General features: G+C 40.9%; 1 protein-coding gene across 5 annotated transcripts in view; it reads right to left on the bottom strand.

Annotated features, from left to right (window-relative positions):
* LOC121271726 (carnitine O-palmitoyltransferase 1, liver isoform-like) overlaps positions 1–26088 on the bottom strand; it is a 128628-nt gene that overhangs the window by 74441 nt on the left and 28099 nt on the right. For 3 of the 5 annotated variants that reach the window (XR_005941750.1, XM_041177918.1, XM_041177914.1), the window contains exons 2-5: positions 13519–13680; positions 8735–8874; positions 5993–6164; positions 5381–5482 (exon numbers count right to left, since the gene is read on the bottom strand). Coding sequence is in view for 4 of the 5 variants with exons in the window: in XM_041177918.1 (XP_041033852.1) it covers positions 5381–5482; positions 5993–6164; positions 8735–8874; positions 13519–13659 (555 nt within the window). In the remaining variant the exon portion in view is untranslated. Of the gene's footprint in view, positions 1–5380; positions 5483–5992; positions 6165–8734; positions 8875–13518; positions 13681–20478; positions 20497–22752; positions 22886–26088 lie in introns of those variants that run through there. The other 2 variants (XM_041177915.1, XM_041177916.1) reach the window with 2 other exon arrangements.

The raw sequence follows: 26088 nt of genomic DNA on the forward strand, positions 1-26088 counted from the left end.
TTACAAAACTAGATTAAATATTTATTAATATGAAAAATTATTTTAAGCACACATATGTCTACAAATTACTACTATAATAACTTCTAAATCCCCTAATTAATCTGACTCCCAGTTACACCTCCATTAAGGCAACAGGAAGACACATAAATTGTACAAGAACCAGGCAAAGAAACATGATACCCTGAACAATCCAATTCAAAGTGAGTTTTCTGAACTTCAGTTTGTTGTAGACAGCAGCTTGAGGTGTAGATACTGATGGCTTTTCACACTTGTTAGATCTTAAAATGCCTGCCTCTACACATGGCCTTCTCTCCTTTATTCATATTTTCCCCATTGAATGCAAATTCCCATTGTTTCACTATACATTTAGGCTTTACCTCCCTGATCATGAAAAATTATCATTGTACCAATTTTACCAGTGATCTTTGGGAAAAATAAACACACTGGGCAGGATTTTGCCCTTAGCAGGGGCAGTTGAGAAGCCGGCTGCTGCCAGCGATCGGCTCCACACCGTGATTTCACGGGGGCAGGCCAATTAAGGCCTGCCCTAGGTGGATCGTGAGGGCAGCACTGCTACCTGTGCAGGTGGGGCTGGGAGGGCAAGCTAGGTCTCATGTGTAGTTCACGCTTGCACGAGAAAGAACGCTTCAATCTCCCTGAGACAGATTGAAGTACTGTTTAAAAATTAATAAAGACAGTAAAAATTTAATAAAACATGCCCCTTAAGAGCCTAAGAAATAAGAGTAGGAGCAGACCATACAGTCCCTCAAGCCTGCTCCGCCATTCAATATGATCATGGCCAATCTTCTGCCTCAACTCCACTTTCCCGCCTGCTCCGCATTTCTTTGTTTCCCTGAGGGACCAAAAATCTGTCCATCTCAGCCTTAAATATACTCAAAGATGGTGCAACCACAAACTCTGGGGAAGAGAACTCCAAAGGTTTGCGACCGTATGAGTGAATAGGTTTCTCTGTATCAGATTCTAAATGATCCTGAATATGCCTCCATGTTCTAGATTCCCCAGTCAGGGGAAACAACCTCGCAGTGTACACAAATAGGCAAAAGAACCATCCAGCTCAGCATTATGTTGAGGTCACACATTCAATGCTGTTGGGGCGCTTTGGTCCTACATCTTCCTTCCCAGTATGTAACGCATCAAGGTGCTTCCCAAATTTACAGTCTTCTATAATGACAATTAATGCAAGTATATTCAGCCCGTATCCTGCTATTGCATCCACGTGCTGCACTTCATTCATTTTACGGCCCTCAATGCATTACGCACACGTTTTAAATAAACTGCACCGTTATAGAACCACAGAAAAGTTACACACAGAAAAACGTCATTCAGCCCATTGTGTCTGCGCCGGCCAAAAAAAGAGAAAAACAGAAACTAGCCGCCCATTTTAATCCCACTTTCCAGCACCTGGTCCATAGTCTTGCAGGTTACAGCACTTCAGATGCAGATCCAGGTACCTTTTAAATGAGCTCAGCATTTCAGCCTCGAATACCAATTTGGGCAGTGAATTCCAGACACCCACTACCCTCTAGATGTAAAAGCTTTTCCTCATGTCCCCTCCAATCCTTCTACCTTAAATCTATGCCCCCTGGTAATTGGCCCCTCAGCTAGGGGAAACTGGTCTTTCCTGTCTACTCTATCCAGGCCCTTCATAATTTTGTACACTTCAATTAAGTCACCCTTCAGCCTCCTCAGTTCTAAGAAAAACAACCCCAGCCTATCCAATCTTTCCTCATAGCTGAAATTTTTAAGCCCTGGCAACATTCTTGTAAACCTCTGTATTCTCTCCAGAGCAATTACATTTTTCTTGTAATGTGGTGACCAGAAATGTACACAAAATTCCAGCTGTGATTAACCAGCGTTTTATTCCGTTCCAGTATTACATCTCTGCTTTTGTATTAAATAACTTGTCCAATAAAGGAAAGCATTTCATATGGTTTGTTTACTACATTATCCACCTGTCCTGCCACCTTAATGCACTCCAAAGTCTCTCACTTCCTCTACCCCCATCAATATCCTCCCGTTTATTGAGTATTCCCTTGCTTTCTCTACCCTCCCCAAACGCATTACCTCACACTTCTCCAGGTTGAATTCCATCTGCCACTTTTCCACCCACTCAACCAAACCATTGACATTGTTTTGGAGACAAGTGTTATCTTCTTCACTATCAACTACACTGCCAATTTCTGGGCCATCTGCAAAATTCCTGATTATGCCTCCCACATTTAAGTCCAAATTATTAATATATACAACAAACAGCAAGGACCCCAACCATGAGCCATATGGAATGCCAATGGAAACTGCTTTCCATTCGCAAGAACATGCATCGACCATAATCCTTTGTTTCCTGTCGCTGAGCCAACTTTGGATCCAACTCTCCACTTTCCCATTTCCCATGGGATCTCACTTTTCTGACTAATCTACCATGTGGGACCTTGTCAAATTCCTTACTAAATTCCATGTAAACAACATTAACTGCACTACCCTCATCAATCCTCCTTGTTACTTCCTCAAAAAATTCGATTGAGCTAGTAAGGCACAATCTTCCCCTAACAAAACCATATTTGTATTCTCTCTTTGCTTTCCAATTTCCTTAGTTACTTCATCCCTGTACTTTCTATACTACTCTAGGCTTTCTACAGTATCAAGCTTTTTGTGACAGACATAAGCTTGTTTTTTCTGCTTTATCTTACCCTGTATGCTTCTGGATAACCAAAGGGCTCTAGATTTGGCAGTACCACCCTTTTTCTTTGTGGGAACATGTCTACACTGTGCCCCTAGCATTTTGCTTTTGAATGCCTCATTGATTTGACACTGTTTTCCCTTCTAGCAGCTGTATCCAGTCCACTTTCACCAATTCAACTCACAGCTTCGTAAAATTTCTCTTTTCCCAATTTAGAACTTTTACTCCTGTTCTATCTGTATTTAATCTAACTGGATTATGGTCACCATCTCCAAAATGGTCCTCCACTGCTACTTCATCCACTTGCCCAGCTTAATTTCCTAAGACTAAATCTAGAATTGTGTGCCCTCTCATTGGGCTTGTTACGTGCTGTCTAAAAAATGTTCTCTTGAATGCAGTTCAAGAATTTTGTGCTCTCTATGCCCTTCACACTGTTTGTATCCCAATTGATATTAGGGTAGTTGATGTCTCCAACTATTACTGCCCTACTGTTCTTGTACTCAGAAATTTGCTTACTTATTTGTTCTTCTAACTCCCTCTCACTATTTGGGGGTCTATAGTACACTCCTAGCAGCATGGCTGCCCATTTTTATTTGAGCTCAACCCATATGGCCTCATTTGAGGCTTCATTTAGTATATCATCCCTCCCCATAGCTGTAATTGATTCCCTAACCAATAGTGCTATACTCCCACCATTTTTATCCCTCTAGCCTACTTGAAAACTCTATATCCAGGGATGCTGAGTTGTCATTTTTAACTCTTTAAGCCAAGTTTACGTTATAGCGATGATTTCATGCTGCCATGTGTCTATCTGTGCCCTCAGCTCATCAGCTTTATTTACTGTACTACCTGCATTTACATATATCCCTTTTAATACTGCCACATTCCTGGGCTGTACACTTTTTAACCTGTGCTTCTTCTGTCTTTCAGAGTTGGTCACTAATTTCCTTATCTCCCGTTTCCTGCTCTGAATTTGCCCTCAGGTTCCCACACCCCTGCCAATCTAGTTTAAACCCCCCACCAACAGCACTAGCAAATCTCCCTGCGAGGATATTCATCCCAGTCCTATTTTGGTGTGGACCATCTGGCTTGTACAGGTCCCACCTTCCCCAGAACTGGTCCCAATGCTTCAGAAATCTGATGCCCTCTCTTCTACACCAGCTTTCAGCTATATGTTCAATTGCTCAATTATCCTAATCCTACACTCACTTGCACGTGGGATTGGGAGTAATCCTGAGATTACTGCTTTAGAGGCTCCCCCAGAAGAATGTGACATCCTTGAGCTCGGCACCAAAGAGGCAACATATCACCCTGGAGTCATATCTACGACCACAGAAACCCTGTCAGCTCCCCTAACTAATGAATCCTCTATCATTACTGCTCTTCTTTTCTTCTTTCTCCCCTCCTGTACAGCAGAGCCACCCATGGTGCCACATACTTGGGTCTGACTGCACTACCAACGCTCTCACCAGTATCCAAAACGGAAGACCAATTGAACAGTGGGATCCCAGGGGACTCCTGCACTACTTGCCTAGTTCTCTTGGACTGCCTGACAGTCACCCATTCCCTTTCTGCCTCCATGCTCCTAAACTGCAGTGTAACCACCTCTCTGAATGTGCTTTTCCATATAGCTCTCAGCCTCACAGACACGCCACAGTGACTCCAGCTGTCCCTCGAGCTCCTAAACTCAGAGATAAAGTCTCTGCAACCAGTGACATTTCCTGCACATGTGGTCATCTAGGACACCGGTAGCATCCATGATTTCCCATATATTACAGGGCACACATTCCACATGACTGAGCTGTCCTGTCATGGCTTCAATTTGCTTCCCTTATATTAACTTTATTTTACTTTGGTTTACTTATACTACTTCATTTTACCTGGCCTTGACTTAACTTTACTTCCCCATTGCTTGTGTTTCTTACTTAAATCTAAGTAGCTACTTCTTTTATAAATAATGCATTTTTCTAATTTTCAGCTACCCTTCCTAACTGCAGTTTCTCACCAAACAATGACGTTATACTTCTCCTGTGATGTCACTTCTGGATTTTTTCAAACTCTGCCCTCCTGTGCAGCTTTTCAACTCCTGGTCTCCTAGAGGCTGAGAAGGGCAGAGAAAGAAAAAGCAAAGAGCACCTCCCTCCCCTCCTCACCAAACTCGCAGTAATTACACTCCGAACCAGCTGTACTCCGTCATCTTGGCAAAAATATACTTATTACCATCACTAAATGTCTTTTATTTAAAAAGAACATTAGTAGCTTGTTTTTGGGGGGGGGATGGGGGTAGAAGGGAACTCTAAACATAAACCAATTTCATGACATGCAGAGTGCATCACTACAACATAAGTAAGACTAGAAAATTGCTACATTAAAAATGGATCAATAAGGAAAATCCCACTATAGCAAACAGAAAAACTTAAACTGCCCCAACTCAACTTCGCTTTGTCCTAATTCCAGACTCTTGCTCTAGTCGTAACTTGTTATGTAACTTCCTGCTGTTTCTCACAAATACACCAACAAAATCTCATTTATCCTCAAAGGCCAGAGATAAAGATGCTCTCATTAATGATTCCTAGACTTTATCCTTGAATAGGCCAAGCGTTGTTTCAAGTATTTTTCTCTTGCCTCACAGCTAGCCAAAATTAAGATTTTGCTTGGCTATTAAAAACTCTTCAATCTTACCCTTCTTAAGGTGTCATTTACAGATGGAACAGGCAGACGTGGAAGGGAGTTCTGGAAACTGTACAACATTGGTTTACGTCCCGAGAAGATCTTCACTAGAGTCTAAAAGAGAAATACGAATCACAAGTTATTTTTCATCCTTTCCCGTTTTCTCACATACTTTCCCAAAGGACTGAATCCTTCTGAGGTGCAGATCTGTGTGTTCTGAGGATCCACTCAAACCCAAGTAGCTGTTTTACATATGAGACACAAATCAGCCGGTATTAGCACTCACCCAAAGGAGCCATCGCAGGTAAGGCTAATACCATCCTCCACAAAACCTGCCCACAGCATTTGATTTAGGGTATAAGGAGTTCGGTCACAGGTCAGTCATGACCTCACCAAATAGAACAGGCTTGAGGGTTTAAATGATCTATTCTTGTTCTTATATCTCCCATGGTTGAAAATCATTGTCAATTCATGGTCATGCTCACTCATGGCCACTTGAACAAGGTGCTAGTGGAACTGTATCCCAAGCAAGCAGTCAGCACTTTCACAAGGGCAGGTATAGTGACATGAGAGGAAGAAAAGGCGAAAAATTATATTTTAATGCAGTGATGTTTCAGCACTTACAAACCAGACTTTAGTGGTAGTGGATACTTTGCCATGTTCTTCAAACATCCAGCCATGGTAGGAGAGGAGGGCTTTGAGGATCTGCCGCATCACAAAAATCAGTGCCAGCCACAGGCCTGTCGCAAACAGCAGTGCACTCACCAGACTTTGACCCTGGTGCGACAAGTATCTTCTATAAAAGACAAACAAAAGTACATTATATTAAAGTTGTAAAATAAGAAAATTAAAGAATTTTTCAGGACATCCCAACGTACTTCAAAGTCAATGAAGAGCTTCTGAAATTTGCTAATGCTGGTTTAAAGGGAAATGTAGTACGTAGTGCACAGCAGCCTCTCACAAGCAGCATAGGCCAGTTCATCTGTCTTTTAGGGGTTGGTTAAGAGGAATATTGATGAGGACACGAACTCTTCTCCAAACAATGACATGGGATCTTTAGGAAATGGTAGTATAGTCATTGTGTTACTGGACTAGTAGTCCAGAGACTTAGACAAGTAATCCACAGAAGGAGAATTCAAATTTCACCATAGCAGTTTGAGAGGTTGAATTTAGCTAAAAAAAATATTGGAAATCAATAGCTGGTATCCTTAGAAGTGGCCATGAAACTGTTGTTTTATTGCTTCAATTCATAGGAACCTCAGGTAGGGTGTAAAACAAGCCTTGTGCCCAGATTCCCGAACAGTGGATTCGCTTAAAATGACCCCTTTGGTCTCTATTTTTGTTATGATTAACTGACTGACCTGCATCCGACGTTTATCGTTTGCAAATTTTATGCCTGGCCACTGTAAAATGTGGGTTATTGTGCAACCCTATGCTGTGAATGCCCTGGCTTCCAAAAGGCTTTTGACAAAGCTCCACACAAGACTACCAGTTAAATTCAAAGCCATGAGGATTCAGAGCAAACCCCAGGAGAGGCTAAGATATTGGCAGTAGGGTAGCAAACATGTACTCGTTGAAAGAGTTCTTTCCAAGTGAGGAGGAGTGAAGTACTAAGAGTGCCATGGAGCTCAGTATTGGGATTGCTCATGTTACTAATTTACATTCATGGAAAAATAAATGAATTTGAAAGCTCAATGCAAAGTTGGCGATTTTCCACACAATACCAAACTAGGAGGGGCAATGAAATCACAAGAGAAAGCTTAGGAATAATGGGATGAGTTGGACAAAATATTTAAGTGGACAGAACAAGTGCAGATGAAACTTAAGCAGACAAGTGTACATAATAGCACAAAGGAATGAAAAACAGGTGACACACGATTGTACACACTCTACTACTGAGCCAACTGACATTTGTGGAATTTAATTCAGGACATTGATTCATGGTTACCTTCTGGGGTCCTGTTTTCTTTTCTACTTTCATCCCATACCATCTCTCAGCCACAAGATTAAGCATGTAGCCTGATCATGCTGAAGTCTCTATCGTGTCTCTTAAGAGCTGCCTATAGTGTAGCATGTCTCAATCTCTGTAACCTCCTCCAGACCTACACATTTCTATTATATCTGCACTCCTCAAATTCTGGCCTTTTGCACAATGCTTATTTCTTCTGCCCCACTAGTGGTAGTCATGCATTTGGCTGCCTGGGCACTAAGCTCTGGAATTCACTTCCTAAACCTCTCTGCCTCTCTACTCTTTTCTCCTCCTACATGACGTTCTTTGAAATCCACCTCTTTCCTGTCCTTGCGTGGCTTTGTGTCAAACATTGTTTGATAACACTTCTGTTAAAATGGATTGGGACATTTTATTGTGTTATAAATGCACACATATATAAGTTGCTATTGCCACATCCTTACCTCAGTCTCATATCACTATCATTGCACATCACTACTGTTGATTGCCCAGGAGAACCAATGGCATAGTGGCATTGTCCCTGGGCTAGTAATCCAGAGACCAAGGGCAACGCTCTGGGGACCTGGGTTTGAATCCTGCCACAGCAAATGGTGGAAGTTGAATTCAATAAAAACGAAACCATGAAACCATTGTTCATTGTTGTAAAAACCCATCTGGTTCAATAATGTTCTTTAGGGAAGGAAATCTGCCAACCTTTTCTACCGTCTGGCCTACATGTGACTCCAGACCCACCACAAAATTGCCTAATTAGGGATGGGCAACGACGCCCACATCCCATGAATGAATAAAAAAAAGTTATAACATGTAAGTATGTTAAAATTTTAATTTGTGCTTTTATTAAAATTTTTGTGTTTCTATATTGTTTCAAAAAGATATGCACTGGTAAAACACTTTTTTGAATCATGTTTAACACTCAGGTTCACAGCATACTGAGTCAGGAAGGTTGTTGTCTAACAGACTGAAATATTCTTGGTGTCCAGTTTCTAATATATCTGAACTGTTATGGGCAGTGTTCTTTTTCCTACATTGTGTGTTTCAGTGCAGTGATAGCATTCAACAAAACAATTAGCATTTATATCATGCCATTAATGTAGTAATATGTCCCAAGGTGTTTTAGTAGAGTGCCAAGATTTGTTGGAAAACATGAACACTAATTCTAAACCATATTCTGTATCTCCGACACAATATTCCAGGCTTGGCAAACTGGAGAAGTTTAATGAATATCCGTTCTTAACAAATCTCATTGTTGGATCATGGGGGGAGAAATTTAATTTGTTCTTTTTTAAACTTATAGACCAAGGATAACTGGAGTCCAAGGGTCAGAAAATTCCAACCTTTCAAGAGAAGACCATATCCAAGTCCTGTCACAGTCTCACCAGTTACTGATAATTGCTCACCTTAGAGGCAGGTGGTCCTTAAGCTTGGCTATCATTCCCATTGAGGGGTCGACTCTTGTATACATGGTACCGACTACAGTCAATACCACAAAAAGCCAGCTGGATGGGCTGGCAGGGTAAACACCACTCGCAAAATTGTTCTGCAAAAAGAAGAAAGCAAAACGAAATCTTAACACTTTGTTTTCAATCAAAAAAAATCTTTCATGTAGGCAGGGAAGAAGCCTGTCTCTTTCTGTACACGAGCTTATATTAGGTCACATACTAATCTTATATTGGGAAGAAAAAAAGCACCTTATAAAATTTTCCAACATTACATATAATGTTCAATTAACCTTTCATTTCTCAATACTTTAAAAAAGGCTTGTCCAACATACAGCCTGCAGCCCGGTTGAAACCCACAAAGCCCCTCTATGTGGCCCCCAGAGCCCGTTATCAAAATTCCAGTCAAAAAGGTAAATTTGAATGGAAGATTCTGCATGGAGCTGCTCCTCCAATCACAGGCTGTATCTCTCCTGCGTTTGCTGACGGAAAGCCGAGGAGCCGGGACCGGGGAGTGGGGGTGCTGGGCTGTGGGGCCCATTGGCGTCTGACTGAGTGAGTGAGTGAATGCAGACTGTGAGAGAGAGTGAGCAAGCGTTGGGGGGGCGGGGGGGGGGAAAAAGAGAGATTGGAGGAAAGTTTGAGGGGATGAGGGAGTGTGTAAGGGGAGTGTATGTGCGGGCCAGAGTGTATACCTAAGTCTGGCTTGCTTCCAGGATCAGGGTTCTCCTTCAGCCTCACCCACACACACCATCGTGCACATTCATCCACTCTTACAGTGGGTGCAGGTGAGTGAGTAAGCACCCTGAGACTGGGAGTGAGCCAGGCGCACACACCCTCACCCTATTACACTCATTGTATTATACTCATCTTTATTTATTATTTTTTTTTTGTTCAGCAAGTTTTTTCACTTCAAACCTCAGTTTTTTTGGAAAATGTTTAATGTTGTGCCAAACTTTATCTTTCCAAAATTTGCTGAGTGAGAACATTTTTGAAATGTGCCCCCACCCCCCCCCCCACCCCAGACGAAAAAGTTTGTCAAGCCTACTTAAAAAGTAAAAATTTATAGAAAATTACACTGGATACAGAAAACCTCACAAAAGCCCTATCATGGGGCAGTAACAGCTCAAATACAGCAGGGTCCCTGTCTAAATTATTACTTATTTTCTATTTTTCTCTTCTTTGGTTTCATCATCCTAAGAGATCAGGCTGACCGACCCCGTTCCAGGGACCTCTGTGAATAATTTCATAACTAGCTACGAGATAATGTAGGTTCCAAGTTGTGGGTTGAAATGGAGGATGTGGGAAGAGTGAAAATTCCTTTGCTATTGCACGTGGGAAAAGGCTTTTCAAAGCATAATCCAGCAGTACATCAACTATCCCATTCCGGTATGGAATCATATTCTGAGCAACCTGAATGTTTTTACCTCTATTGTCTTGATGAATTATTTCCTAAAACACAAGAACGTAAGAAATAGCAGGTCCCCTCGATTCCCTGAAAGACCAAAAATCTGTCTATCCCAGCCCTAAATGTATTCAATGATGGAGATCCACACTCTCTGGGGCAAAGAATTCCAAAGGTTCACAACCCTTTGAGTGAAGTAACTTTTCATCTCAGTCCTAAATGATTGCCCCCTTATACTGAGACTGTACCCCCGTGTTTTAGATTCCCCGACCAGTGGAAACAATCTCTCAGCGTCCACCCTATCAAGCCCCTTCAGAAATTCGTAGGTTTCACAAGCTCTACTCCCATTCTTCTAAACTCCAGGAAATATAAGCCCAATTTACTCAGGCTCTCATTATAAGCCAACCACCCCCCTCATCCCAGGGATCAATTCAATGAACCTTCGCTGTACTGCCTCCAATGCAAGTATATCCCTCCTTAAACATGGAGACCAAAAATGCACACAATATTCCATACCCTGTACAACTGTAGCAAGACTTCTTTATTCCTGTACTCCAATCCTCTTGCAATAAAGGCCAACATGCTATTTGCCTTCCTAATTGCTTGCAGCACTTGCATGCTAACTTTGTGTTGTTTGTACAAGCACACCCAAGTATCTTTGAACATCAACACTTAAAAGTTTCATACCTTTTAAAAATATTTTGCTTTTCTATTCTTATGACCGAAGTGAATAACTTCACACTTCCCTACATTATACTCCATCTGCTATCTTTTTGCCCATTCACTGAAACTGTCTATTTCTCTTTACAGCCTCTCTGTGTCCTCCCCACAGCTTACCTTTCCACCTAGTCTGGTATCATCAGCAAACTTAGATACATTACTCTCTGTCTCTTCATCTTAGTCATTAATATAGATTGTAAATTGCAGCATTTCACTATTCACTGCCTGCCAACTTGAAAAAGCCTGGTTTATGCCCGCTCTCTACTTTCTATCCATTAACCAATCCTCTATCCATGCAAATATATTACTCCCAACACCATGAGTCCTTACCTTGCCTAATAATCTTTTGTGCAGTACCTTATTGAATGCCTTTTGGAAATCCAGGAATACTATATCTACCGGTTCCTCTCTATTAGTTATACCCTCAAAAAACTAGCAAATTTGTCAAACAGGATTTCCCTTCAGTAAAACCATGTTAATTTGTTCTAATCATACCAAGCTTTTCTAAGTGCGTTGTTAAGACTACCTTCACAATAGATTCCAGCATTTTCCCAAAAACTGATGTTAAGCTAATTGGCCTGGAGTTCAGTTTCCTCTCTCCCTCCTTTCTTTAAAAGCAGTCTAACTTCCAATCCGATAGGACCGTTCTAGAATCTAAGGAGTTCTGGAAAATCATAGCTAGTGCATCCACTATTTCTGCAGCTATCTCTTTTAGAACCCAAGGGTGTGGGCCATCAGGTCCTGGGGATTTGTCAGATTTTAGTCCTTTAAGTCTCTCCAATACTTTTTCTCCACTGATATTAATTTCCTCACTCTTTTTAGCCCATAGGTTACCATTTACTTCTGGTATAAAACTTGCATCTTTTACTGTGAAAACAGACATAAAATATTTACTCAATGCCTCTGCCATTCCCTCATTCCCCATGATAATTTCTCCCGTCTCTGCTTCTCAGAGACCAATGTTTATTTTAGTTTTCTTCCTTATTATAAAAAGCTTTTATAATCTGTTTTTATATTTCTGGCTAGTTTACTCTCAAATTCTATTTTTCTCCTTTTTTAAGCAACTTTTGGTGGCCCTTTGCTGGTTTCTTAAATACTCTCAACCTTCAGACTTGCTACTGCTTTTTTTATACTGTTTTCTGGGGAAAATTACACAGATATGTCATGTCCACAAAAAGCAGGACAAATCTAACCTGTCCAATTATTGTCCCATCAGTCTACTCTCCATTATTAGCAAACTGATGGAAGGGGTCATCAGCAGTGCCATCAAGTGGTACTTACTCAGCAATAACCTACTCAGAGATGCTCAGTTTGGGTTCCGCCAGGGCCACTCAGCTCCTGACCTCATTACAGCCTTGGTCCAAACATGGAACAAAGAGCTGAACTCGAGAGGCGAGGTGATAGTAACTGCCCTTGAAATCAAAGCAGCATTTGACCAAGTGTGGCATCAAGGAGCCCTAACAAAACTGGAGTCAACTGGGAATCAGGGGGAAACCTCTCTGCTGGTTGGAGGTCAATCATCTAAGATCCAGGACATCACTGCAGGAGTTCCTCAGGATGGTGTCCTAATCCCAACCATCTTTAGCTGCTTCATCAATGACCTTGCCTTCATCATCAGGTCAGAAGTGGGGATGTTTGCAGATAGTTGCACAACATGCAGCATTATTTGCAACTCCTCTTTACTGATGCATTCCGTGTCCATATGCCACAAGACCTGGACAACATTCCAGCTTGATCTGATAAGCGGCAAGTAACATTTGAGCCACACAAGTGCCAGGCAAAGGCCATCTCCAACAAGAGAGAATCCAATCATCTCCCCTTGACATTCAATGGTATTACCATCGCTGAATCCCTCATCCCAACATCCCGGGGTCAAAGCAGCCCGCTTCATTGGCACCCCATCCACCACCCCCTTCAACATTCACTCCCTTGACCACCAACGCACAGTGACAGCAGTTATGAACCATCTACAAGATGCACTGCAGCAACTTACCAAAGGCTTCTTCGACAGCATCATCCAAACCCGACCTCCACAGCCTTGAAGGACAAGGATGGCAGATGCATAGGAACACCACCACATATAAGTTCCCCTCCAAGCCACACACCATCCTGACTTGGAACTACATTGCTGTTCCTTCACTGTCACTGGATCAAAATCCTGGAACTTCCTCCCTAACAGCACTGTGGGTGTACCTACACCACATGGACTGCAGTGGTTCAAGAAGGCAGTTCACCACCACCTTCTCAAGGGCAATACAGATGGGCAATAAATGCTAACTGAGCCACCAATGCCCACGAAAAGATTTTAAAAATGTGAGCCTCTTCTTTTAATCTAATATTATTCTTAGCTTCCACAGTGAACCACAGATGGGACTTTTTGCTAAGTTTTTGTTCTTCAATAGAATGTATTTTTGTTGAACCTTTTGAATTGTTTCTTTAAATGTTTCCCACTGTTCATTTATCTCCATTTCTTTTAGTCTAGTTATCCAATTAACTTTAGCCAGCACCCCTCTCATACCTCTGTAATAGACTTACTTAAGGTTAAGGTTCTTGACCTTCTCTTACTCATAAGCAGAGTCCAATCTGTGGCTGGACTTGATTTTGAATGGAAGACACTCACCTTGATTCTGATGCATTTTTTCTTCCAGGCCCTGATGCCCGAGAGGTAGATCTCTTTCAATGCATTATGGCTGAGTCGGAGGTCAATGCCCTCTGGGGTGACTGTGAACTGAAATGCGACGGCCTGGTGAGCTTCTGCCATGTTCTCCCGTTATGTTACCACCTGCAAAACAAAAATGGAGGATGGCACCATTGCATATGTTTATGGAGGCCATCTATTCCTGGCTTCAGTTTTCCTATTCCTTCAACTACTTTTGAAATATTTTTTTTGCTCAGGCAAGCATAATTTTATATTTTCCCACATCGACCACTGACAGCGTCCTTTCAAATAGGCAACCTAATCAAAAGCAGCACTGGAACGTCAGCAGCAATTACAGCAGAAACGCACAGACTCTACAGCATGGAAACAGACTAACCAGCCTAACTGGCCTATGCTGGTGTTTATACTAGGACTACTGATATACTATTCTAATTACCTCTTTCCACCCTGCCACGTATCCTCTATTTCTTCTCCCTCATTAATACAACAATCTGTTTCAGCCTCCCACCCCCATGTGGCAGCAAGTTTGACATTCACACTGCTGAAAATAATCTATTTCAGAAAATTCAAGACAAAAGCATGGGAAAATCAAGCAGGGACAATGTTAACTCTCTGCTCAGGGTCACAGCGATTTTCTCAAAACCCAGTTTCACAGACTCTTTAATTTTTAACATACATTTTCTTACCACCGCCTCCCTCTGCCAACACTCCCCCCACCACCACACCCCAAAACCCTGGCTACATTCCAAAACTAGCAAGTAGTTCAGCTACAGGTACAGCCATACCATAAACAGCTGGTGTGCCAAGGGTTATAAGTGAGGAGGAACGGTGGTGGTAGGCCACAAGCAGCATATCACAAGTGTGAACAAAAAGTTAAATATTACAGATGCTGGAAATCCAAAACAAAACAGAAAATGCTGGAACACTCAGAAGGACAGGCAGTACCCTGTGTGTGTGTTGAGAACAAGACAGTTAATGTTTCAGGTGTGATTTCTATACTGCTTTATGATGCCAAAACAAGGACCATTATCTACATTTCAAGCAGTTGTTTCACACATCTCTTTTTGCAATTAGTTGCAACTGGCAATAAAAACTCTCACATTTCACAAGTTAACAGTTTGCTTCTTTGACACTAAACAATCAAACAACCAAAATAATCACCTACAGAATATAAATTTCAAAGCTATTTAGCAATTTGACTTCCTCGTTCTAAGGTCCAAGTCTCAAGTCCATACAAAACATCATTCCAAATCAAGCTCCTTACAAGGTGCTACTTGAGTTGTGTTTCCTGTTAGCAACTCTCTCTTCTTACTAAATATAGCCTTTATCATTGCTATCCTTGTTCTTAGCTTTGTTGCAGTTTCCATCTACAGATGCTTTGCAAGTACTAAATAATTGCTAAATAGCTTTGAAATGTGAGTTCGCACAGAAAAAATAACAAATGAAGTGCTGAGGAGAAGGAACGAACAAAGAAATTTGCTGAATGTGAGCAGGTGAAGAGACTGGATAGGGCACATCTTAAGAGGAAATGGACTTGTAAGAGACATTATGGAAGGAAGAATCAAGGAAAAAGAGGAAGAGGAAGGAACAGCTGTATCCAATGCTGGATGACTTGAAAATTGAAGGGAGTGATTGGAAAATGAAAAGACTGGCACAAGACAGAGAGACATGGAGAAGGCTACAATCCTAGGGTCTGCCTTTGGGCACAGCACACATGATGATGATGATGGTGATATATAAATGACATCAGGCAGAGAATGGTGCTGCAACCAGTTTAATTATAGTTTTGCAATTCTGACACTAGGGTGGAATCCAGGCAGACGGAATAATAAAAATTTCCTTTCTTAGGCAACTGGAAAGGTTTGACAAAAGTGAGTACTGGGTCCATAGTACAAAACTAAACAATTCAACATAAATTAGTAATCTTGTTAAGAGGCGCGACAAGGATAGCTGGGAGGGAAAAGCAAACATTACACTCGTGCGGTATTAGGCTTGATGGTAAGGGTTAGGAGAGGTTCAGGCAAATCATTCAGCCAATTTAGCTGAAAGCTTTACTGCCACCTTAATTAAGAAAGTGCGTGAGCAACTAGAATTATAAACAGAATGAATACAGAAAATATGAAACCATATTAAAGAGGAGGCTCATACAAAGAAATAATCTTAAATTTCCCCTATAATCACGCCCTTGTACTATGCAGTGTAGCTTGGCAGCTGCCCAGATGACAGCTATATGGCTGAGTCTCCATAGTAGTACATGTCACAGACAGCTTCACAAGGATCATATTTCCGCTATAAAGACAATTAGTTCCGTAAAAATATACAGACCTCACTGTGTTTAGGTCTGTGTATGTTATGTGGTGCTTTCATACCCAGCACATTGCCTTCTGTGCACGAAAGAAAATCATTTGTGGACTACCAGCATTATTTTCTCCAGCAATTATCCACATCCAATGGTGAAACAAACATCTGTAAGGCCCTTGCCACTCTAATTATCCAACCCAGCCCCCACTCTGACCTACACTGTTGCAGTGAATCACAACTCAAGCGCAGGAAACAGCACCTCAAAGTTTTACTTGGCACTTTGCAGCTCTTTGGACATAACACTGACTTTACTAATGTCAGAGCTTAACCATAGCTCCCATTTTTCTCTCGGCCAGCTGGTAACTTGGGGTGAGTGCACCAGCATTTCCAGGAATAGGGGAGGTAGTGGGATAGTGTTTGGGATGGGATCCTGTATCGGGACAAGGCCAGAAAGGTGTTCGCAACCTTGATGTCGACCTTTAACGTCCATCACACTACTGTGGCCATGGAGCTTTCTCAGTGTTACCCTCCCCATCTGCCATTCTGCTGCATCCATTCACATTTTTGCTGAGTCTCGAATATATATTTAATTTCTTTAATTTTATCTCATTTTATCTCCTATTGTCTCACATTACATTATCAATTCTGTACGTTAGGCATCTCTATAATTATATGTTTTTACTTGTGTACATGATCACTTTTTTGTATGGTCCCAATTGCCTTTTCCCTGTCTCTCTGCCCCTCCTTCTAAGCCGCACATGTTGCAGTTCTTACAAAGGGTCATAAAGCTGCACCATTAACTCTACTTTCCTTTCTACACAGATACTACCAAACCGGCTGAGCGTGTCCAGTTTTTCAGATTTCAGGCAAAATTTTGCTTCTTGTTATTTCAAAGTATTTTTTGAGCCAGAAAATAAATTCAAATTTAGCAGTAATTCAAATTAAATATAGATTGCATTTTAAAAGTCTTCAAGGTGCTAGGGTTTTCTCTCGGCTATAATTCAAGCCAGTTAAGACCAGTCACTGTTTTGACCATCTCTCCCTATTCCCCCATCTACATCAAAATTATCTTTCCTCTTAAAGGTAATCCATAGATAGCACTTTGCAATCTGGACGGGATGAGTGAGCCTGCTACGTGACCAAGGGAGGAGTCACAATGGGATTTAGACCCACCCTCCGCTGGCTATCACAGCCAGGAACTGAACCTGGAACCCTTTGGTCCATATGCCTTCATTTTTTTTTTAATGCTAGGCCAGCATTTATTGCCCATCCCTAATGCCCTTGTTCAGAGGGCATTTTTTTTTTTAAAAAGAGTCACATGTAAGCCAGATTTCCTTCCCTAAAGGACACTCGTGAACCAGATGGGTTTTATGACAATTAACAATGGTTTCACGGTCATCATTAGACTTTTAATTCCAGATATTTATTGAATTCAAATTCCACCATGTGGGATTCGAACCTGGGTCCCCAGAGCATTACCCTGGGTCTCTGGATTACCACTCCAGTGACAATACCACTACTCATCAGGTAGCTGCTTAAACGTTATTTTACTTTATCTTGAGTTTAATTAGCTGCATTATTACCTTATCTCCAGTTGAGTGGAAATGGATCTGAAAAAGGCTTTGTTTAATTGACCTTGCAGAAGTCTACATTACAATCTGAACAATGTATTGCCCAGCAAGTAGCTCTTGTTAATGGCACCAAAAGACTGCAACTCCAGTGACACATACAAATCAATTTTGCTTGACTGAAAACTAAAAATGTATAGATTTATAAATTTAAGACTCTCCCTCCTCCTCCTCTCCTCAGTCTTCACACTTTCAACTTTTCAATAAAACCAGTGTGAATTGCAGCATTTCTGTATTAAAGCAGCTGGATCATTACAGAGTACAGTTAAGTTCTGATGGCATGATAAAAATTGGAATCTCTGTTGCAGCTTCCCTATACTTGTCACCACTGTAATACTTCTGGTCTCCTAGTCTGTTTCATTTGGTTTTATAAGTATTTAAAAGGATAATGGAAAAAAAACTTGAGAAAGAGGGAAAAACAGCACTTGCAATGATTACATATTTATCTTTGGGAGTAACCAGAAATACATGTTTTTAGAATCAAAACTACGTTTAGATAACAGAAGAACAAAGTTATTACATCAAGCAATATCAGCAAGGAGGTAAGCAAAATAACATTCAACAATGTAGCTGGCAGGCCAAGTCTTTCAAGATCAGTATTATGTGTAACATTTTGTGTTAATTGTATGACCTACTGCTTCAATAAATTTGCTTTAGCAGAATGCTAGCAAACTACCGTTGCACTAGTTAAACCATAAACCACAGCTCCCTATGATACCATAGCTCCCAAAATATCTATCAGTCTCTATTTTAGAAAGGCACGCCTTGTCCTTGGCTTGACTTCAACAAAAGCCAAAAGCGAAACATACCTAGTTAACTGTCCTAATGCTTTAACATGACTGGGCCAACTACTGCAAAATAAGGTCATTGGATTTTTAAAAACCCAAATGCATTGTTAGCTGAGTATCTCCTCCCTCACCCCAATTTTTGTGTGTCTAAATATTTACCTCTCCGGAAGGGAATGTTCCTCCAACGTCCTCCTCATCAGCATATAAACTTTGCCTTAGTAATCCAAACATTTCAGTTTGTTTTGATGGCACCACTCGTCTTTGAATCAGGCCACTGATTCAAGCCTTGTGATGGATTTGAGCACATATCTAGAGAAACACTTCAATGCAGTCCTTTGGGTTGTAGGTTCAAGTCCCACTTCAAACACTTGAGCACAAAAAATCTAAGTGGAGCACTGAGGGGGTGCTGCACTGTCAGTGTTGCTATTCTTTCGAATGAGCCATCAAACTGAGGCCCCATCTGCCCCCTCAAGTGGGTGTAAAAGATCCCATATTCCAGAAAGCCAGTTGGTGAAGGATGATACAGGAACCAATCTTTACTCAGTCGTGTATTTATTTATCGAGTATAACATTACAAGCATGCACCTCATAGCCTTAATCACATACTAGTTTCAGTAAGTGTCTCTTTATATGTGCTCAAGAAAAACCAAAAAAAAAAAATGCCCCCACCTGCATATAATTAAACAAAATTGCTGTACAATTAACATTGAAAATGAGCAGGGGAGTTATCCCCAGAGTCCTGGCCAATATTTATTTCTCAATTAATATTACAAAAACAGATGCATGCATCATTATCACATTGCTGTTTGTGGGAGCTTGCTATGCATAAACTAGCTGCCATTTTTCCTTCATTACAACAGTGGCATCACTTCAAAAATCACTTATTTGGTGAAGACACTTTGGGGCATCCGGAAGTTGTGAAAGGCTCTATATAAATGCAATCTTTCATTCTACCTTTTGGATGAGACATTAAATCAAAGTCATTGTTCAGCTCAACGTACAAGCTCCCACAAAACTACTTGCAGAAGAGATGATGTCCTGGCCAATAGTCCTCATAATCACAAAGTCAGATTAACTGTTTGTGCTGTATGCAAACTGGCTGCCTACAAATTAATAGGAACTACACTTCAAAATCAATTCAGTTACTTTATGACATCTTAAGGAAATGAAAGGTGATAAATAAATATAAACCTTTTTATTCACTCCAAATTTTGTTGCTTAAACCTAAATTAGAAAATGACATTGAAGTCATAAATTGCCACATTGAAAAGTTCAGTTTTCAAAATTGTTGTGGGAAGAGTTAATTGTTGATTTCCATCCTACAATACATCTGGTCTACAGGGGAGACGAGGGCTATGGGGGACAGGCAGGAAATTGGAGTTAAGGACACATTCAGATTAACCGTGAATTTATTGGATGGAGGAATAGGCTCGAGCGGCCAAATAGCCTACTCTTGCTCCCCATTAATTATGTTCTTATGGTCAGCCTGCCCAATACAGCCATTTTAAAAATGGCAAATGGCAGCTTAGAATAACATCTAGCTTTTCCAATTAAAATTACTGAAAGAAAGCTAAAAAGTTTGCATTTATATAACACCTTTTGCAGCCTCAGGACGTCCAAAAATGCTTTAAAGCTGACAGGCTGCTGTTTAAATCTGGTCACTGTTGTAATGTCGGAAATATTTACCAAATAAAATTACTTGTTCCACAGGAAGTAAACTGAAAATACACTGAACAAATATAGATCATAACCATCAAGGGAAAATCCTGACAACACAGGAAAGTAGAGTGCTTGCTATTTTTCAATTGCTTTGCAATTTCTGGCTTAGTGAGCTCCTGAACTTCCAAGGAAGTGCAACGTTAAAGGTTGGAACCACATGATGGCTTCTCATTTCTTACTATGGTTTATCTCCTTTTAGCTGTTCTTCGCTTATAAAGGCATTTATTATGAGACACCCCTCCACAGCAGGGAGCCAAATTGAATAGCCCCCAAAAACAGGAGATGCGATAGAAATGTGCAACTAATCCACTGTTATAATAATCTTCTGAACCTCATAATTGTATTTTGGGTCTGCGGCTTTAAATTTCAGGTAAATGAAGGGGGGGTCATGTAGCCTGTTCTGAAGTATGCCAGGGTGGTTTGATTGTTGGAGATAAAAGGGAGGTTTAGATTGATTTACTGAGAAGAAGGCGCAAGGTACTTACACTTGGCAGTAGTCTCTGAGTTTACCATGAGTAGACTCCCAAAGTCCCAGAAATCTGTTGAAGGTACTGGGTTGTAAACAGTTGTGCTGTAAACTGTCCATGTACTTCTAAGATGAAAAGGCCTTGGGATCAAGGATAGCTAAGCAGCATTTCTGCCAAAATACAAGGCTAATGTGTATCACGTTGCCAGGGAGAAGAGGGCAGAGGAAACCATTTTTGAGGTCAGGCTACAGGCTTTCCTATTAACCAATGAATATCAAAGAGTCATAGAGGTCTACAGCACAGAAAAAGGCCCTTTGGCCCATCGAGTCTGCGAAGGTCAAACAAATACCTAACTACTCTACTCCCATTTTCCAGCACTAGGCCCATAGCCTTGTATGCCATGGCATAGCAAGTGCACATCCAAATACTTCTTAAATGTTTTGAGGGTTTCTGCCTCTACCATCTTTTCAGGCAGTGAGTTCCAGATTCGCACCACCCACTGAGTGAAAAAAACCTTCCTCACATCCCCTCTAAACCTCCTGCTCATTACCTTAAATCTATGCCCATTGGTTATTGGTCCCTCCACCAAGGGGAAAAGTTCCTTCCTGTCTACCCTATCTATGCTCTTCATAATTTTATACACCTCAATCATGTCCCCCCTCAATCTCCTCTGCTCCAGGGATAATAACCCCAGTCTATCCAATCTCTGCTCATAACTAAAACTCTCCAACCCAGGCAACATCCTGGTAAATCTGCTCTGCACTCTCTCTAGTGCGATCACATCCTTCCTATAATGCAGATTCAACCTTCACCCTGTGTTTCCTGCCACTCAGCCAATCCTGGATCCAATTTGCCAAATTGCCTTGGATCCTATGGGGTCTTACCTTCGTTATCAGTCTCCCATGCGGGACCTTATCAAAAGCCTTGCTGAAGTCCAAGTAGACTACGTCAAATGCATTGCTCTCATCTACACACCTGGTCACCTCTTCAAAGAATTCAATCAAATTGATCAGACATGACCTCCCCTTAACAAAACCATGCTGACTGTCCTTGATTAAACCCTGCCTCTCCAAATGTAAATTAATTCTGTCCCTCAGAATTGCTTCCAATAGTTTCCCCACCACTGAGGTTAGACTGACTGGCCTGTAGTTCCTTGGTTTATTCCTTCCTCCCTTCTTGAATAACGGTACCACATTGGCTGTCCTCTAGTCCTCTGGCACCTCTCCTGTGGCCAGAGAGGTATTGAAAATTATTGCCAGCACCCCTGCTATCTCCTCCCTTGCCTCACTCAACAGCCTGGGATACATTTCATCCGGGCCTGGAGATTTATCTACTTTTAAGCCTGCCAGGCCACTTAGAACCTCCTCCCTATCTATGCTAGTTTCTTTAATTATATCACAGTCTTTCTGCCTGATTTCCATACCCACATCATCCCTCTCACTTGTGAACACCGACACAACGTATTCATTTAGAACCCCACCTACGTCTTCCGGCTCCACACACAAATTACCACTGTGGTCCTTAATGTTATTGGAATCTTACCCTAGTTATCCTCTTGCTCTTAATATACTTGTAAAATAACTTTGGATTTTCCTTTACTTTACCTGCCAATGTTTTTTCATGACCCCTTTTGCTCTCCTAATTTCCTTTTTAAGTTCTCCCCTACACTCCTCTCAGGCTTCGGCTGTTTTGAGCCCTCGGTATCTGCCATAAGTCTCCCTTTTCCTCTTTATCCAGTCCTGTATACCCTAGACGTCCAGGGTTCCCTGGATTTGTTGGTCCCTCCCTTTATCTTTACTGGAATATGTTGGCCCTGTACTCTCCCTATTTCCTTCTTGAATGAGTCCCACTGTTCTGATGCAGATTTACTTAAAGGTAGCTGCTCCCAGTCTACTCTGGCCAAATCATATCTTATCTTATTAAAATCGGCCTTCCCCCAATTTAGAACTCTGATTTCTGGCCCATCCTTGTCCTTTTCCATAATAACCTTGAATCTATGATCCTCAGAACATTACAGCTAACAATAGAGGGCTGGCAGGACTGAAGGCAATGAGGAAGATCCGTTAACAAATGGCAGTTTTTCTGATCAGTTTAGAGCCACTGCCTTGTCATTCATTAACAGCTAGATTATCTCTATTTTCTATAGTTCTCTGTAAAACAAAGTACAATAAATACAGCTTCAAATCATATCATCTAAATATCTCTCTTCAATCTAAATCAGGTAGTTTAATTCAGGATGCTTGTTAGTGATAAAAAAAATACACAAATTTACAAAAGCAGAACACATAGTACCCTGTGAACTCCAACTGGTGTTTAGGATGTCACTCGAATGCACGCTGAAGGCTGAAGCTAAAAGTTATAGTGTACTGAAAGTTTACAGTAGTCTCGTAGTTCCAGCGTGGACAGAATGAGCTGCTTGCCAAAAGGCAGAGTCAACGTAGTTTGAGGAGGGAGGTGCACTACGCTGACAAGGCATTTGACTGAGAAAACTAGGTGAGAGGTTATAGCCAGGAAAAGGGTTTGATAGGAGGAGTGTCAGCAAGTTTTTAAAATTAACCACAGATATGAAGAGCAGTCACTACTGGAGTGCAGCTGTGTGCACAAGCAGATAACATTTAAAACTTGCCAGAAATATGCACAGCTGTAAATCAGACTTCAAATAATTGTCCGGTTCTGCTGAATATGATCAGTAAAATTAAAATAAACTGCAGAGTAAAATGCAAGGCCAACAAACCGATCTCAAAAAGACAAAAGATTATTTCTCACATAGCATGTTGTTCAGTAAAGTTCTGTTTACAAATAATTTTTAGGTAAAGAGACCATCAAAGAATGTTATGCAGGCAAAAATGACAACCATTTTGTACACAGTATGATCCCACAAACCGCAAGGAAATGGAAGAAAACAATCCACATTGCGTACGGGTGTTTGAGGAATGAATGTTGGCCTGGGTCCCAGGAGAACTCCCGCTTTTTAAATGTCCACCTGATCCACCGGAACAGACAGATAGGGCTTTGTTTTAGTGTCACATCTGAAGGATGTCTTCACTGACAAGGTAGCACTTTGTCAGCAGCACTATGCAGTGTCAGTTTAGATTATTTGCTTGAATCCTAAAGTGGGCTTCAACCTACAACTCTAACTCAGAGTGCTACTGTAAGGAGGGTATAATAATTTTCATAATGTTATTGGAATTTATTGTAGAGTAATAGTAGAGTCTATAGGTCTATGTCTGTGCACACGTGTGCGTGTGCACACGCTTAACTGAATTAAAGGGAGCTATACTGAAGGCTTTGATATACCATGATAAGGTAGGTTTGAAATGTGAGGTAGGTAAACTTGGGGGAAGGTTTAGGATGGAAGGTGTAAAGGGAACAAATGCATTTTTAAATAAACCAGATTAGTTTGAATTCAAAGAGGAGTGAAATATTACCTAGCCAGGAGAAGTTAAGAAACAGTGCGTTTATTTTTCCCAAAGGTTACTGACAAAATTGGTACTATGATAGATTTTATTATTGGAAAGGTAAAATCCAAAGACATAATTAAACAATGGGAATTTGCATTCAAAGGGGAAAATATATATAAAGGAGTGAAGGCTGCGTACAAGGGAAGGCATTCTAAGACCTAACAAGTGTGAAAAGCCTTCAGCATCTAAGCCTCAAGTTGCTGTCTACAAAGAACAGAAGTTAAGAAAACTCACTTTGAATTGGGCTGTTCAGAGTATCATGTTTCTTTGTCTGGGTCTTTTAAAATCTATCTGTCTTACTGTTGACTTAATGAAAAGTGTAACTAGGAGTTAGATTAACTAGGTGATTTAGAAGTTATCATAGTAGTAATTTGTAGATCTAAGTGTGTGCTTAAAATCATTTCTTCTATTGATAAAAGTTTAATTAGTTTTGTAAGAAATCTATGATTTGGTGGTCTTGTTACTACTGAATTCAAGGCACACATCTCGAACTTTATACAAATTGCAAAACAGCTGACAGTTGTTTCCCTTTGGGATTTGAACAGCTCAGCATTTACCATCGGCTGTGCCACAGTACTACCAACTGGAAATATATAAAGCTTGGCAATGCAAAACAGCGGGGCCATTTACAGCGAGAGTGTGAGAGAGAAACAGTGTGATAATTTACAGTGAGTGTGAGAGAAACAGTGGAGTAATTTACAGTGTGAGAGAAACAGTGGGGCCATTTACAGGGTGAGAGTGAGAGAAAAACAGCGGGGCCATTTACAGCGAGAGTGTGAGAGAGAAACAGTGTGGTAATTTACAGTGAGAGTGTGAGAGAAACAGCAGGGTCATTTACAGGGTGAGAGTGAGAGAGAAGCAGTGTAGTCATTTAAAGGGAGCGAGTGCAAGAGGAGCGGGGCCTTTAACAGTGAGAAGAGTGTGAGACCTTTAAAGAGCATGAGAGGGAAAAGTGACCATAACGTAGTAGATTTTAACATTCAATTTGAGGGTAAGAAACTTGGGTCAGAAACAACTGTACTAAACTTAAATAAGGATAATTACAATGGAATGAGGGTAGATTTGGCTGCAGTAGACTGGGAAAGCAGTTTAGCAGAAGAGACGGTTGATGAACAACGGCAGAAGTTTAAGAAAATTGCTCATGACTCTCAACAAAGAAATATCCTCGGTGAGGAAGAAGGATTCAAGGAAGGGGATAAACCAACCATGGTTAAGGGCAGTATCAAATTGAAAAAAAATATATACAATGTGGCAGAGATTAGTGGTAAGCCAGAGGATTGGGAAAGTTTTAAAAACCAACAAAAGATGACCAAAAAAATTATAAAGAGGGAGAAAATAAACTTTGAGGTTTAACTAGCAAGTAATATAAAGACAGAAACTAAGAGCCTCTTTAAATATATAAAAAGGAAGAGAGAGGTCAAAGTGAACATAGAACCTTGGAGAATGAGGCTGGGGAAATAATGGGGAACCAGGGAATGGCTGGGAAGTTGAATAAATACTTTGCTTCAGTCTTCACAGCATTCCAAAAACACTAATTAATCAAGGGGCAAAAGGCAGGGAGGAAATAAGTACAATAACTATCAACATAGAAAAAGTACTAGGGAAACTAATGGGGCTAAAAGCCGATAAGTGCCCTGGACCTAATGGATTGCACCCTAGGGTATTAAAGGAAGTAGCTACAGAGATAGTGAATGCACTGGTGCATCCTTAGATTCTGGAAAATTCCCAGAGGATTGCAGAACGGCCAATGTAACACCCTTATTCAAAAAGGGAGACAAAAAACAGGTTACCATAGGCCAGTTAGCTTAACGTCTGTCATTGGGAAAATGTTGGAGTCTATTATATAGCAGAACATTTAGAAATACATAACCTAATCAAGCAGAGTCAGCATGGTTTCATGAAGGGGAAATCATGCCTGACAAATTTATTAGAGTTCTTTGAGGAGGTAACAAGCAGGATAGATAAAGGGGAACCAACAGATGTAATATATTTAGATTTCCAAAATATGTTCAATAAGGTACCGCATATAAGGCTACTTAATAAGATAAGAGCCCATGGTGTTGGGGGTAGTATATTAGCATGGATAGAGGATTGACTGACCAACAGAGAGTTGGGATAAGAGGGGCATTTTCAGGATGGCAATCTGTGACCAGTGGAGTGCCACAGG

Source organism: Carcharodon carcharias, chromosome 31, assembly GCF_017639515.1.
Source record: "Carcharodon carcharias isolate sCarCar2 chromosome 31, sCarCar2.pri, whole genome shotgun sequence".
In the NCBI taxonomy this organism is placed as follows: Eukaryota; Metazoa; Chordata; class Chondrichthyes; order Lamniformes; family Lamnidae; genus Carcharodon; species Carcharodon carcharias.